At 41.8% G+C, this 16,019-nt stretch overlaps 1 protein-coding gene across 1 annotated transcript in view; it reads left to right on the forward strand.

The window, feature by feature from the left end:
* The first annotated feature begins 273 nt into the window (after positions 1-273).
* SLC25A12 (solute carrier family 25 member 12) overlaps positions 274-16,019 on the forward strand; it is a 113,378-nt gene continuing 97,632 nt past the window's right edge. The window contains exons 1-2 of the mRNA XM_075609078.1: positions 274-495; positions 1,428-1,475. Coding sequence (XP_075465193.1) covers positions 484-495; positions 1,428-1,475 — 60 coding nt within the window. The 5' untranslated portion in view covers positions 274-483. The remainder of the gene's footprint in view (positions 496-1,427; positions 1,476-16,019) is intronic.

Raw genomic sequence — 16,019 nt, forward strand, 5'->3', positions numbered from 1 at the left:
CAATGCCTTACTTGCTCCCCTTTCCCCCCCCCCTCTCTCCCCCCAACCTCACCAGTTATCCCTTTTGCTACAACACTTTTACACTGCAGTGGTTTGGTGACCCGTTTGGCAGCGAAAGGGTTAAGAGAAAAATGACACTGCGGATATGATTTTGTTGCTAGGTTGCAATGTTTCTAGGTGCCCCAAGGTCAGTTGGCAATCTTAAGTCTATGTGCAAAATAAACTCCCTCTTCTGTTGGCTTGGCTGGGAACAGGGGGGGAGCCAAGAGAGGCACCACCTTCCTGAGCACATCTAACTGTAGATGTGCCTGTGATCAAGCAATGTGACACAGTGACAGAACTTGTGCAGTGCCACAAAGCAAATACCAGCCAGAGAGACCAGCCTGCAAAGACCAGCCAGAAAAAGCAGCCAGATTTTCATAGCGCGCGCGTGTCCTGGGCAGAGAGCGCGCGCCCTGCCAGCTCTGACATCACACCCTCAGCATGGCGGTCAAGGTGACTCTAACTAGCTCCTGTTGTACCTTTTCAGTGCTTTGTAACCGCTTAGCCTAACCAGGCAGCTCATAATTAGGGAGCTCCGCAGCGTGACAGTGCAATGCATGCTATATCTTGTGTTGGCTCATGTAGGGGTGGAGTTGTTGGTTGCATTGCAGAATATTGCAGCACTGTCTGCCTCACACTGTGCATTGCCCGGGCCCTGTTGCTGCTGCTGCTGCTGTTGCTTTTTGCTATCATGATCGCCTGGCTTTTCTAGCCTCCCCATGCTTCCCCATAACAAGCCTTTGCATTTGCAGCTCTACATTGCACGCCGCACATTTTGCAAATTCCATAACAAAAAGCCACGTTGCATTACCCATATTTGCAGATGTATGCGTGTTAACCCATTGAGATACTAAGAGAAGCGACAGCATAGATCTGGTTTTCTCTGTGACAGCAGTCTGTGGCTAATGCACATCGAAGTGACGAAACATAATGTAAAGCAAAACTGGCCATGTATCTGTGTGCTATGTTGCTGTCTGCTTATAGCAAAATTAAAATCGAAGGCTATTTGAAATGCTCCTTTGATATCCAGTGAGTGGCATGTTTTGCCCCCTTCTTTTTTTGGGAGCAGCTGCTAATATTTTCTTCTGGGTGATTTAGCAGCAAAACTGGTTATGCAAATGAGCTGGGGTGTATCTTGAAATACTGTGTTAAGATCTGTCAATATTGCAGTGTCCTACTTCAAGATTTGCTTATTTAAATTAACCAGGTGATATTTACAAGGGCTGCAAGTAAGAGCTGCCAATTGCATTGAATAGTCCCCGTCCCCCCCAAGGGACTGCATTTGAAGTGATCACAATGGATCAAATAGGTAGTGTCATGAAAAGTTTTGTTACTTATCAAGTCAAGCAGAAGCTTATATACTTTCTTTTTATTTTTTATCCCAGTTCACAAAGAGAGCGGATCCCATTGAGTTAAAGAATATATTTCTGCAGGTAAGGTGATTTTAAACTTTTATTCCTTATGGGTTGAAAGCAGTCAGAAAATAAGTGTATGTACTTTGCCTTATTAACATAAAAAGTCTACTTTTGTGAAACATTGGGGCAGAGCTCTTCGGACTGTACGTTAGAAAGATGTAAGCAATATTTATACAGTAAATATTGGAAGAGGGCTTTAAAAAAAAAAGGAAAAAACAACCCCCCCCTATGTATTAAAAAGACAGAAGAATTGTCAGTATGTAAATAAGTAACACTATCATATGGGAAGAGCACTTTAAAGCTGCAGTTGAAGCTGTCGTTTTAAACATTATTATTATTATTTTCATTCAATATGTGCATCAATACAGTCTACACACTGACAAGTGATTAGCTAAGTTGCTGATCGATCCGTTCTCCTGTAATCGATCGCTGAAGATTCAGCCCGGGGTTCACTAAAAGCATCCTGGGTCCCCTTCTGCTGCACTGACAGGCAAAGTTCTTTGAGGAAGATCATGTGACCAGACAGGCACTAGATTCAATTGGTTCACTGCTAGAGAGGGCAGAGCTCAAAAAGGTCACGCTGTTTCAGAAGGGGAAGGGGATGTGACTTTTTAAATGGTTGCTATAGGAACAAAAATGCTTGTTACGTTAGAAAACATTAAAAATGTCTTTAAAATTGTTTATTTATTTATTTTTAAACGCTACCAGTATTTTCTCATAGTACAGAACTGATTCATTAAAAAAAAACCCACACATGTAGGATATTGCTTAAACTGCAGCTTTAATGAGTTGCACTTTTGTTGACACTTCTTAATGTGACCTTTAATTTGCTTCATGTGGCAAATTGGGATAGATATGGTATCATAGAAATATATAATTTGACGGCAGATAAGAACCACTTGACCCCCTTAGTCTGCCCATTTTCTACCTGCTGTAAAATGTCAGACTCTATGACCCGTGGCTTTCTATCACAGTTAGAATGGCCTTATGTCTCTCCCAAGCATATTTACTACATTCTCTTGTACCACATTTGTTAAGTGGATACTCCATGAAGCCACTACCCTTTGTGTGAAGAAGTACTTCCTCATATTTCCCTTAAGTCTACCACCCTCTAGCTCAGGGGTGCGCAAACTGGGGGGGGGCAGTTACAGAGGCCGGGGATCGCACGAGGCCTCTGTAACTTTACTTACCTTAACTTTCCAGCAACGCGTCACCATAGCAACCCAGTGTCAAATGACGCCGTGGGCTCACGTGGACATCACATGACCCCGCCGGAGCCGTGTGGGGGGAGCGCGAGCAGGGAGTGAGAGCAGGCAGGGGGGCGCAGGGAGAAGAGTTTACGCACCCCTGCTCTAGCTTCAGTGTGACCTCTTGTTCTAGCACTTCTTTCTCTGAAATATGCTTCCCTCTTGTGCTTTGGTGAAATACTTTGAGTGTAAAAGTTTCATACTCCCCCCCCCCTCCATTCTATCCTCTAAGCCATGGATGCCCAACTCCAGTCTTGAAGGGCCACCAACAAGTCAGGTTTTAAGAATATCCCTGCTTCAGCACAGGCGGCTCAATCAGTGGCTCAGTCTACTGATCTGTTGGTAGCTCTTGAGGACTGGAGTTGGCCACCCCTGCTCGAAGCTGTACATATTACAGTCTTTTAGACTTTCCTGATAAGTCTTATGCATCATGTGATAAGAGGACAAAACAAAGTACTGTATTATGTATGAAGAAAATCATGTTGGCCTGTAATAGTGCCACGTTCTATAAATATTGCCTCCTGTAGCATGTTTGTTAAATCAAATGTTTGCAATTTGCAAGGCGTGGGGTGTCTTTATATGCTCACATTGTTTCCTTTCATGGAGCTTATTTCAAAGACAGAGTATTCAACTTCATATGGATGCTGATTTTAAGTGTATATATGTTTTAAAATAAATATTTGGTACACGACAAATTCAGACTTAATGCATCGTGGAAAAGGTCATGCATTTGATCACATTTTGTGATATTTCACAATAAAAGGACATATCTGTGCTAACCCTTTTGCTATATGTCCAATGAAAAGAGGCGCGGGGGACGGCACCGTAGGAGAGAAAACCGAAAAGGCACCATAGAGTAGTAACGTTCAGACTAGATGCTCAAAATGTCCAGTAATCCTCCAAATATTGTACTCACATTTTGACAAAAAATTCAATCATATCTCAATCAGTGGCAAATGGTAGATAAACGCCCAGTTGGGTGTGGAAGATCACAGGAGAGAGAAGAAAGAAAGGCACAATAGCGTAGACTTTATGTAAAATGTAAGATACTTTATGGTATAAAAGCCTTTAGAATGCGCCCTTACAGGAAAATCATTCTTTTCAGCATTAAAACATGTAATAGAAACCAGGTACTCCCAGGGTTATGGTGAGAGGACAATCAACGCGTTTCGCTGCGTCTCCAGCTTTGTGGATGCTAGAAATGCAGCGAAATGCGTTGACTCACCGACTTGGGGGAAAGACTGTGATCGTTTCGTCATCCGTTTCCGGGCAGCCGCAACCGGAAGCGACACCACCTAAAGTTGCGTCACAGCAGGCACCAGTACACAGGAGTGGTGAGATTGTTGCTCACCACAACCCTGGGAGATCCTGGTTTCTATACATGTTTTAATGCTTAAAATAATTATTTTCCTGTAAGGACGCATTTTAATGGCTTTTATATTATAAACTATCTTACTTTTTACATACAGTCTACTCTATTGTGCCTTTCTTTATTCTCTCTCCTGAGATCACCCACACCCAACTGGGCGTTTATCTACCATTTGCCACTGATGGAGATATGCTTACATTTTTTGGTCAAAATGTGAGTACAATATTTGGAGAATTACTAGCCATTTTGACCATGTAATCTGAACATTACGCCTTTTCTGTTTTCTCTACTACGGTGCCGTCTCTCTCTCATCTTTTCTTTGGAGATATCGCATACAAGAAGAGGCATTTGAAATGCTTTCTTATTTAAGGGTTGAGTGGAGGATCTTTGTTTAGCCTTTTTTTGGCATTATATATCTGCACGTTGGATTACATTGGAATCACTGGCGCTACAGGACATACTTGAAAACGAGAAGTAACTCTCAATGTATTACTTCCTGGTAAAACATTTGATAAATAAATACAGTATATACCACATTGAAATCATTGTCACTATTATACTGTATGCGAGTCACATTTTTTTGACACTGCTATGTGACTGTGGATTGTTTATTGTGCACATTACTGTGGTTTATTGACTGACAACAGAATTTTCCCTTGCCATATTATTGCACTTCTGTGAGAGCGCCACCCTAGACTCTGTTTGGTGTAGTTAACTCTTTTGCTGCCATAGAGGTCTTCAACACTTTCACGCTGCAGTGCCTTGGTGACCCGTTTGGCAGCGAAATGGTTAAGAAAAATACCTCGTCCTTAGGTTACTACATTTCAAGGTAACAAGTTGGCAAACTTAAGACTATATGCAAATAAACTCCCTCTTCTGCTGGCATGGCTGGGAACAGAGGGGGAGCTAAGAGAGGCACCACCTTCCTGAGCACATCTAACTCTAGATGTGCCTGTGATCCAGCAATGTGACACAGTGACAGAACTTGTGCAGTGCCAGCCAGCAAGACACTTACTATCTGAGCACTTACTATTTTTTATATCAATTTTGCCCTTCAGTACCACTGGCAAGTATTTGTTTTGCATGTTTTAGGACCGGTACCCTTAAAGCGGCAATCCAAGCCGGCACATTTTTTATAGGCTTGAAGCAGTGGGTCTCAGGAGCTGAACCCCATTAATTTCAGCTTTGGGGGACCCCTGCTTCCGGAGATACTTGCCTCTGAAGTAGATGCCGGTAGCTGCTCTCCTCGGCTGCCAAGAATCACGTAGCGCCCGCTGTTCAAATATGGTGCGCCCTTGCAGGCCAATAGAAAGCCGTGGCATCTTCTGTGCGGCTTCCCGGCAGCATAACAAGGGCAGGGCAAGCGGGGAACTTGCCCCGGGCGCAACAAAATCAAAAGTAAGGTCAAAAATTGTAAATAGCACGGCACATGCTTACCTAATTCCCCATGTTGATGATATCATGTGCAGTGTCAGTGTATCAATGCATTTGGTGAATTGGTGACCGTATGCCATGATATTTTTCATGCCCCTGTGTAATTTCTTCGAGATTAAAGGGTTACTATGACGGCATTACTTTTAGGTCCTTGACGGGTCGTATGAATTGAGTTGTAAGTGTTTCTAAGTCGTCATTACGTCACGTCATGGCATTTAGCTTGTTATCACGCTGCCCAAGTATCCGCAGACATGATTACGTGTTTCAGCACAATCCAACAATTTTTTGTAATTTTTTTTTTTCCAAGTGCTACTGCTAGATGGAAGATTTTAACAAATTTTGTTGATATTACATTAAAACGACATTGCGATACCCGCTGGTCATCAAAATATATGGCTGTAAAATCTATGTGTGATCAGCTGTCAAAAATAAAATGTGTCTACGAAAAATTTCCGAACTCATCTTAGATCCTGAACCAATTTCTGTCGCGCAGGGTTTTGTAAAACATATAGATTATAAATGTATTTGTAATTTGTGCGCTTGGAATAAAATTCTCCAGCATGCACAATTTATTCATTCTTAATCAGCTCTTCAACAGAAAAGTTGGACCGTTTGTCAAGCTGTTGAATTAATAGCAGGCTTGAAAAATACGATTCAGGAAATGAGAAATTGCACGATTAAGGACATATTAGAGAAAGATGCTCCTGAACTGGATAGTAATGTAGACATTGTATAGGAATTATCAAGTAAAAGAAGAAGGAAAACTTAAAGGTTCGATACAGACGAATCAAATGATGGAAACGGTAATAGAACCCCAAATCAAGCTTCCGTAATGGAGATAAACAAGGTACCCTGATCACCCATTTAGATTGGAGATACAGTGCATTAAATGCCGAAGATTTTTCATTTTGAACTGGATCGGCTATTCAAGAGATAGAAGTGTCTGAATTAAAAAAAAACATGTTTTTGATTTAGCAATGAACTTTATCTCAATAATGATGAATCTTGTAGTGAAATTGAATGTTTTAAAAAGATATCTCCAGCAATTTAAAAAAACATCAACAACCTTACCTCTCTTACAACTACTATATGATTAGTCACTTATAGAGTCCTATCCTAATTTAGCAGTTGCTTTGAAGATATTTCTTACTTTACCAGTAACAGCGGCTAGTAACGAAAGAAGCTTTAGTAAGCTAAAGCTTATTAAAAATTACTTACTATCTAGTGTGGGATAGCAGAGGTTATTAGGTTTAGCAATTCTATGAAATTAACAAACACAATCCCAGCAAAATAAATAAGGTTAGGACCTGCAAATGTGGTTATGCCTTGACGGGGCTTGCAGGCTTATAACGCTTTGGCCAAAGGGTTCAACTCCTAGTTCCTAATAAATGATAATTTAATCCATCAATACTATCTACATTTATTTCAGGTTTGAACAATAATTATACTTTAGAAAATGGGAGGAGGGGCGTATAATTATTATTTTGCCCCAGGCGCAAGAATAGCTAGTTTCAGTGCTGCGGCTTCCTGTTGGCCCATGTGACGCGGGAACGTTAAACTTAAAACCCTGCTTGCTCAGCCGTAACTGCTACCGGCACCTACTTCGGTGGTAAGTATCTCCGGCAGCACGGGGTCCCCAGAGCTGAAATTAACGGAGTTCGGCACCGCAGATCCCTGCTTCAAAATTTGCCTGCTTGGATTGCTACTTCAATGAAACAGCAAGACATTACTAACTTTACAGTTAGTTCCTTGTTGGAAATGGATCCCTGCTTCAAAATTTGCCTGCTTGGATTGCTACTTCAATGAAACAGCAAGACATTACTAACTTTACAGTTAGTTCCTTGTTGGAAATGCACTGCAGGTTCATTAATTCTGAATGTATGCAGCATGGCCTAGTTTTTGAAAACAGAATATTGACATGCATTCCTTTTATTTCTTAGATTAGTTTCTACTCATCCACTCTTCCACTCTTTGCATTCACAAGCCGGTGTTCTTGTAGCTATGTTTGTTTCTAAGGCCGGGATCATACTGTGTGTGAGGGCGCTTGCGCGTGTGCGTCAAGCACAAATTGCATAATCCCTTAAAGGCTGCTCTTAGGGCGCGCGCGCGCACGACACAGCGCGATGGTGCGACCGAGTTTTGAGAAGACAAAAAAATTGTCTTTTCAAGCGGCGGCCGCGTCACGTGATCGGTTCAGTCAATCACGGCGAACCAGCCCCATCGCCGACAACACTACGAGCAGGGATCACTTGTGCTACAGCCACAAGGCACGGTAAGCGCTCGCACTCTCGCAAGCAAGCGGAGTCTATGAGTTCTGCCTAACACTGTGAAAACTTTTTATTAGTAGAATTCCATGTAACATTCTGCGTGCCAGAAACTGTCTTTACACATCTAGTAGTTAATGCTTCAAGTACCACTTCTTAAAGGAATTTACGCTGTATTCTCTCTAGTAATTCTTCAAACCATTCCTCATCCTTCCTGCCACATCAATCACACTTATGTTACTATAACATTTGTATTTACATTTACTCCAGCTGGGACATATCAACCAGTTTCAATGCTTTGATTGATTATCAACCGGCTTCACTTCTTTGATTGTAAGATATAGACCTATGGTAACTAAGTAGCTCTATGCCATAAGACACCTTGCGGCCCTGAAACAATCACAGGATTTATGGCCCATTAAAGGGAATGGGCCAGACGGTGTTGTATGGTATAGCACCGCGTAGCATAGGTGGCCCATAGTAAATCTACCCATGTGTAGTGATATGGAGTATGTTTATGCAGTCAGTGCTACATAGAGAAGAAAAAACTGAAAACAATGCATATTGTATATAGTAAATAGTTTGTCAAAGCGTGAATTTGGCACTGGCAAGGAGATGAAGTGGCAGAGTTATCCTGTCATTGCCTTTGAGATGGAAGAACCATGTTTAAATCCCAGTGACCGTTCCTTTAGATGCTGGGCAAGACACCAGAAAATAGATTGCAAACTTTAGCAAATGTTAACCTGCCAGAAGTCTAACCACATGTCTACTGTAAGTCTAAACGTTCTGTGCTGTAAGGTGGGATATCCATTCTATGTCATGCATATCCATTTAAACGACCGCACATTAAGAATTGCCAATGACTAACACGTTATTGAGTATATCACAAGACAACTGATTCCAACACTTAGGCCTACAGTAGTTTCAGTAAATAGTGCTAAACTGTAAGGCAGATTTAAAAAAGCCTGCCTTAGGGCTTAGTAAATGTCGACTTAATGTCTTGCTTGGGACACAGTGAACTTCAAACTTTGTCATGCAAGCGACAGGTTGGTTCAGAACTTTCCAAAATAAAGTTGTCCTTACTCAACCTACCTCAAAAGGGCCTTTCTTGCTAGCTGAGAATTAATACACAGTGAACCAGAGGGCCCCTTAAATATGCAGTGAAGACGCCTAATCTACGCAGAGTAAATTATTAACTCTATTCAAATGATTGGGATTAAAATGTTCCCCAGCACAGGGAAGATGTCTTCACAGCATAATGCATAATGGCTGAGAGGGTAGAGCAGAAGAGATAAGAAAATGAGTTTGTGTTGGATGCAGATCTGAGATGGACTGCTAATCAGTACAGCTCTGGGTTTAGCAGTCTCTGATATATTAAGCATCACAAATCCAAAATGACTGTCTCATGACAGATCTTTACAGAGGATATGATGCAGCATGGAATGGGACATTTAGTCGCGGTGGAACAGCCGCGACCAAATTACCACTGCGTTTGGTCGCAGACAGACCCTTCGCCGCAACTACTCCGCCACTAGAACCTCCGCCGACGCCGCTTCTAGGAGGAGGTAAGTTTTAGTGGTTAGGGTATTGGGTTAGTTTTAGAGGTTTTTATTGGTTAGGGTAGGGGGTTGTAGGGTAAGGCTGCGGCCCCGGTGTCGCTGACCGCACTCATGCTTCAGAGCGGTGACGTCACCATCTCTCTAAGCATGAGTACCGGATGTCCTGGCTATTTCGCAAGCGCGGGCGGGGGGACGTTGCGGGCAAGTTGAGCGCGCTTGAAAGTAAAAATTTTTTGTTTACTCAAGCGCCAAGCTTGGGAGAGCGTGCGTGCACGAGCGCGCGCGCACCGTGTGAGCGGGGACTTACACATAAAGATTTCAGCGCGGTCAGCGCCAGAGGGGCTGCAACCTAAGAGTTTAGGTTAGGTTTTTGGGGGGGTAAGGGCTAAGGGGGGGGGGGGTTAGGGTAAGGGTTAAGATAATGACTTACCTTACGTGGCCAGCGGAGACAGATCCCGGTGGCAGATCCCGGCGGTGGGGTTCAGCGCTACTATGCAACTGGAGAACTATCCCACAACACCCCCCTTGCTGTGGCAGCTGATGATCCTGCGATAGTGTTGGCAATGAATGCACAAGGTCCATAAACATATACAGACGAGACCACGACTATTCTAAAGCTTGCCTTAAACTAGCCCGGTTACCTTCTGGAGTTAATGGGAGATACGGACTACTTGGGGCAAATAATATGTCTACATCAGTGTAAACCCTGATGAAGGCCCTGTGAGACTGAAACGTTGGTCTGTCTATGCAAAATAAATATCACTTTATATCAAGATATCAGTCTGGAATGCCTGGAGATTCTTCAACTCTCAACTATTGTTCTTTGCCTTATAATGGCAGTTTAATAAACTGAACAAAAAGAAAGAAGCCTGAATCAACAATGTACCTGTACATATAACCATTTACAAACAGTATTATCAGAAGGATTAGGTAGGATTGTTAAAACACAACAAGCGTTCAATACACTCTATATTTGGTTACTATGGAGACATTAAAGCAGCAATTCTGATTTTATTTGTACTTCATTTTTAACATAATTGGAATCGGGGCCCTTACAGCGCCGAACTGTGCTATTTGTAGCAATTGGGGACCTCTGGTTCCCAAGATAATGACCATGGGATTTGCCGGTGCTGAGCTCCCTTCTGGGGAAACAATATGGCTGTTCAAATCTCATGGGACCTGCAGGCCAATAGGAAGCAGCAATTTCATCAGTGGCGACTCCCTATTGGTTGACAGTGGCGGTGATGTTGGATGTTGGATTCTCCAGAAGGAGCACTGTCAACTACCACTGTAATTATCTCGGTAACTGGAGAGTCCCCAGTGCTGAAAATAGCACCGTTTAGAACATTTTCACATTTCTTGGATTGCTGCTTTAAAAGTAATAGATATAATTTTTTTATTTTTTTAAATTTCATTTATTTGTGTCAATAACCTATAAGTAACCCCTGAAATATACTTGATGAATGGGCATAGCAAGTGAGAATTGTTATCCCATTTTAGTAAATAAGTCCCAAATTACAAATGACGATAGTAAATGACCAATCTGAGGCATAGGGAATTTCTGACTTTGCGAAACACGCTGACATTGTATGAAAGGAGCCCTCTCGCTGTCCAGTATTCTGCCACAGGTGCTGACTGGGGCAGGGAATAATCTGTACTATACATATAAAGTGAATGTAGAAAACACTTTGTACAACACCATGTGAGGGCTTTCTATATTCACTTTATTTGCAAACCATGCAACAGGATGACTTTGGCTACTTCACTGCAGGCCTCCAGCATGTTCAATGTACAGTCACGCCTAGGACAAGTAATTAACTAATGGCAGAGGCATGTTTCGTGAGTTACATTAAATGCAGCTGACTGATGCCTTCAAATAAAATAGACAATGCTTTGTAAGCTCTTAATGTTTCCATGGTAATTTAAACCAAATGGTTTGGGTTGGGAGTTACATTCTTTACCTTATCTCTTTCGTGCTAAAAACTTACTGTGGGTCTTCTAATTACTATAAAAATAAAGAATATAAATGATTAACAATTAGCTTGTATGTTCCCGAAAACACAATAAGCTAAACAGATAAAAGTGGAGGACAACAAGTACTGTATGTCCTAAGCTTGATTTTCAGAGGGCCTGGTGAATCATATACATTTCATACAGGGCACAAATAGGGAAAGGTTTCACTTTTAAGGTTGTTTTGAATCTTCCTAAAGAAGCCAATAACAATACTTTGTTTCCGCTTTTATAGAACGGCAGAGCGTAAGGCAGGGATGCGCAAACCGGGTGGCACGCGAGATTTTCCAGTGCGGCACGGCGGTTACAGAGGTCCCGCGTTCTCCCCTAAGGCATTTAAATTAAATGCCAGGGGACTGCGCAGGGCCTGTGTAACTTCTCGTACCTTGTCTCCGGCGACGTGTCGCCATGGTAACCCGGCGGCAAATGACGCCGCGTTGCCATGGCAACGTGACGTCACATGACCCTGTGCCGTCATTTGACGCCGGAGCTGAGCAGGGGGGTGGGGCGTGGGGAGAGCACCCAGGGGGGATACTTTGCGCACCTCTGCCGTAAGGGTTTTTTATTTATTTTTTAAATAGTTTTTTTATTGGGTTTTACAAGCATTAAGCAACAACATTACAACACAGAAATAACAATACGACACACAGAAAAACACACTTTAATACAAAATTATTTTTAGTATTGCTCATCATACTTATAATTTAAAAATTCAACACATTAACACAAATAATGATAAAAAGAAAAAAACAGATGTGGGTTATTTTTTATGTGTAATAAAAAGTATTGTGGAAACTCATTAAGCAATTAAACCCGCGTTCCCAAACACAAAGGAACATATTTACTAAGCGGTACTATGCCATAAAACACCTTTCATAGCTTGAAGACACCTTCTAACCCATTTTGCAGCTGTCCGTGCTGATCACCATTTTTCCTTATTAGAACCGTTTCCTAAGTTGTCATTTTTTTCCCCCTTTCAGTTGATGCTTCATTGAGGAGAGTTTGAAATATTAAGTGTCCGGGATATTAAAATGAAGCTCTCCCACGAGCCCATTGCACTCTAAAGCAGGGAAGCGCAAACTTTTGCAGCTGCACCCCCCTGCCTTCCCTCCGCTGGTGCTCACGCCCCCTCCTTTACCTTGATGCGGCGTAAAATGACGCTGCGGGTTCATGTGACGTCACGTGACCCGCAGCATCATTTGACGCGTGTGATGTCACATGACATGACCGCGTGGCGGCATTTGACGCTGCTTTGCCATGGACACAAGTGACGCTTGCAGAGTCAAGTTAAGTGATAGCGTTGCAGAGGCTTCACGCGATCCCCCGGCATTTAATTTTAATGCCTCGGGGGAAGAGCGCGGGGCCCCAGCAACGGCCCACGCCCCCCCAGAAGAATCTCCTGCCCCCATGGGGGGCGCGCCCCCTACTTTGCCCACCGCTGCTCTAAAGTTTAGCATGGTAACCTCAGGAGCAAGAGATTAAGAAAACCGTGTTTTTTAAAGGAGCAGTTCCCGTTTTTTTTAAAACTTATTTTTAATTTGTATTTTATACAATATACAATAAGTATTGAAGCCGGGGGCATACTTTATTGAGTGTTTCATTTACATGTAAAGGGGAGGGGGAGCGTTACAGAAGCAAAAAGGGGTTGGTTGGGGAGGAAGGGGTACTGTACATAGAATTCAATGATATTTGTTATAACACATTTTATTGACTTTTTGATGGGATTGCTGCTTTAAGTGCATTGGTTGTAAGCCGTCTTCTGACATTGCCCATTATACGCACTAATTAAAGAAATAAAATTAATTTCAGAAAGGTTCATTAGTAAATGTAGTACAAAATAAATATGTAAAAAAAAAAAAAATGTATGCCCTACAAATTATGGGGAAGTGTAATAAAATAAATCTCATTATGACTTAGATCCACAAAAGGTGCTAAGCTTTAGCAAACTTGTGTCTCATTCAGATGGGCGTTATAAAGGTGGACGCACTCTTTTGTGGATCTGGAATTACTAGTAGAGCTAACTCTAATTACATAAATAAATTAATTAATTAATAAACTATAAGGCATTCAGCTATACTTGTAAGGGACCCTGACATTTAGATATCCTGCAGAGTGCATTGGAGGTGGCCTGACATTTACAGTGGTTATTAGGTATATTTTATTCACTTTTACTGTCTATGCTGCATAGTTCCTTATCAGAACTACCATCTTCATAGAGTTACAAAGTTAGTGGGTAAGAAAAAACTTTAGACTAGTGCAGGGATGGCCAACTCCAGTCCTCAAGGGCGACAACAAGTCGTTGACTCAGCCACTGACTAAGCCACCTGTGCTGAAGCAGGGATATCCTGAAAACCTGACATGTTGGTGGCCCTTGAGGACTGGAGTTGGCTACCCCTGCTTTCTTGACTGTAAGCAGTGAGATTATTTACAGTTTTAGTACCTGTAAGCTGGGCAGTTTTGCCAAAGTGATCCACCTGCCTCATTCATTCTGACATTTCCCTTCTGAAAATCAACCTGTTTAAATCATTGCAGTGATACAGTTAGTATAGGATTTGCAGACTGGATGAGAACCTGTTAGATATTTGTCTCTGATTGGGGGTACACCTCTTCTAGATGTCCGTGGGCACACTACAACTTTTGTGGTTCTAAAGCACTAACTTTCGGTGGCGTTTTTGTTTAACTTGCTTATTAGAAATTAGAGCTATAAACCAAGAACTGGCTAAGCCTTTCCCTAGTCATCAGGACCAGGTGATTATCAGAGACCCTTTAGACCCCTTTATAGGGGGGGGCAGAAAACTCCCCATCCAAGAGAAGGTATACATCTAATAAATTCCACTTTCCGTCTTGACTGTGAAATACAGATTGAGAAGTCTTTGGCATTATTGGTAAAGCACTGAGTCAGATAAAAACTTTTTAATATTGTGATTGTGGACTTAAGACGTAGCATAGGGTTCAGAATACTGTCTTTGAAGTGGGTGAACCCAGTTTGAACCCCAGTATCTCCTTTTGATCTTGGGCAAGTCATTTTATCTCCTTGTGCTGCAGACACCAAACATTAGATCACATTAGATCTTCATAGCTGGGACACATTGTACCTGCAGAATTCTCTGTACTAAGTACATTGAAACGCCATTTAATAAAATCGAATTATTATCTTGTGTTGACAGATCCATAACATACTCTTTAAAACATGTGGTTAATCCGAATCAAGCCACTATTTATGTTTTTTTATTTATGTTTTTTTGAGGAGGCTATTCTGGTAGCAGTTATTCAGAACAGTGTAGTTAGCAGTTGTCCTTAAACAATTGATTTTCACTAGTCAGCATCTGATCCTGAATATATATATATATATATATATATATATATATAAAAAGAAAAAAAGAATAAGTATTAGCGCCTAACCAAATCCCCACTGACACAGGACTGTAGTGTGAGGATGATGAATTAAATAATGTATAAGCAATAACCATATATATATATATATATATATATATATATATATATATATATATATATATATATAAAACAAAATGTAAATGATAATAAAAATACAATAAAACCACAGAAAAAATTATATGTAAAATATACAATACAAGTGAAAGTCCAATCCAAAAAACACTATATATAATGTATATTTACATACATACACACACACACACACACACACACACACACACACACTCACATCACTAACATTCAGGGACTATTTAACACCTCAAGTCATAAATTGCATACTTCACAGGGGTGGGTGTTAGGTTTCAGTCACAGATAACATTCTTCTATGCACTGTTTTTTTTTTTTTAAACTTGTATTTTATTGTTTTCAAAACTTAAAAGGGAGGGGGAGAGGGGTACAGAAAATGAAAAGGGTGGATGGGGAGGGTTAGGGGGAATCATCCACAATGGTCTCCACGCAGGGATCTTACAAGTAAAGGTATACATATATTTATATAAAAGTATAAAAGACATCCTATATGTCAGAAATGCAAACAGTTTGGTTTAAAATCGTATCTGACTTCACGGTCTTAAGTCAGATTTGGATTTAAGTAAACCCATGCCTGCTTTATTCATTCTAACACCGCCGGAAGAAGAGATCAGTGTATCTCGAAAGCTCGCACAAATAAAAGCAATTCGTTAGCCAAAGAACGGTATATAGTCTATTCATTTTTGATTATTAAAGCTCGGCTAACACGGTACCGATACCTCTACATATATATGTAGATACTTCTATCTTAATATATAAATTCGAAATTTGTATGGTTGGTGCTAGATGCAGTGAATCTGATTGGTCCTCAGCCTCTGGCCAATCAGATTGGTGGCTCTATGACGTCACCCAACTGCCACTCTCTTCCCCCTCGGCCTCACCTGACTGACAAACACACACACACACACACACTCTCTCTCTCTCTCTCTCCTCTTCACTCAGCTCATCTCCCCGCCGCCCCCCCCCCCCCCCCCCCACCCATCACACTCACCCTCACGTGCGCGACCTGCACCGGCTCCCGGACAGAGGGGAAGCGCGGCACGGGCCTAGCTGATATACCCGGAGTTGCCCGGAATTAAATTTTCCCGCTCCCCCTCTGTCTCCGCTCCCCCCTCTCTCTCTCCCCCCATTGCTATCTCTCTCTCTCCATTGGCATCTGTCTCTCTCCATTGCCCTCTGTCTCTCTCCATTGCCCT

This window comes from Ascaphus truei, chromosome 7 (assembly GCF_040206685.1).
Source record: "Ascaphus truei isolate aAscTru1 chromosome 7, aAscTru1.hap1, whole genome shotgun sequence".
NCBI lineage: Eukaryota > Metazoa > Chordata > Amphibia > Anura > Ascaphidae > Ascaphus > Ascaphus truei.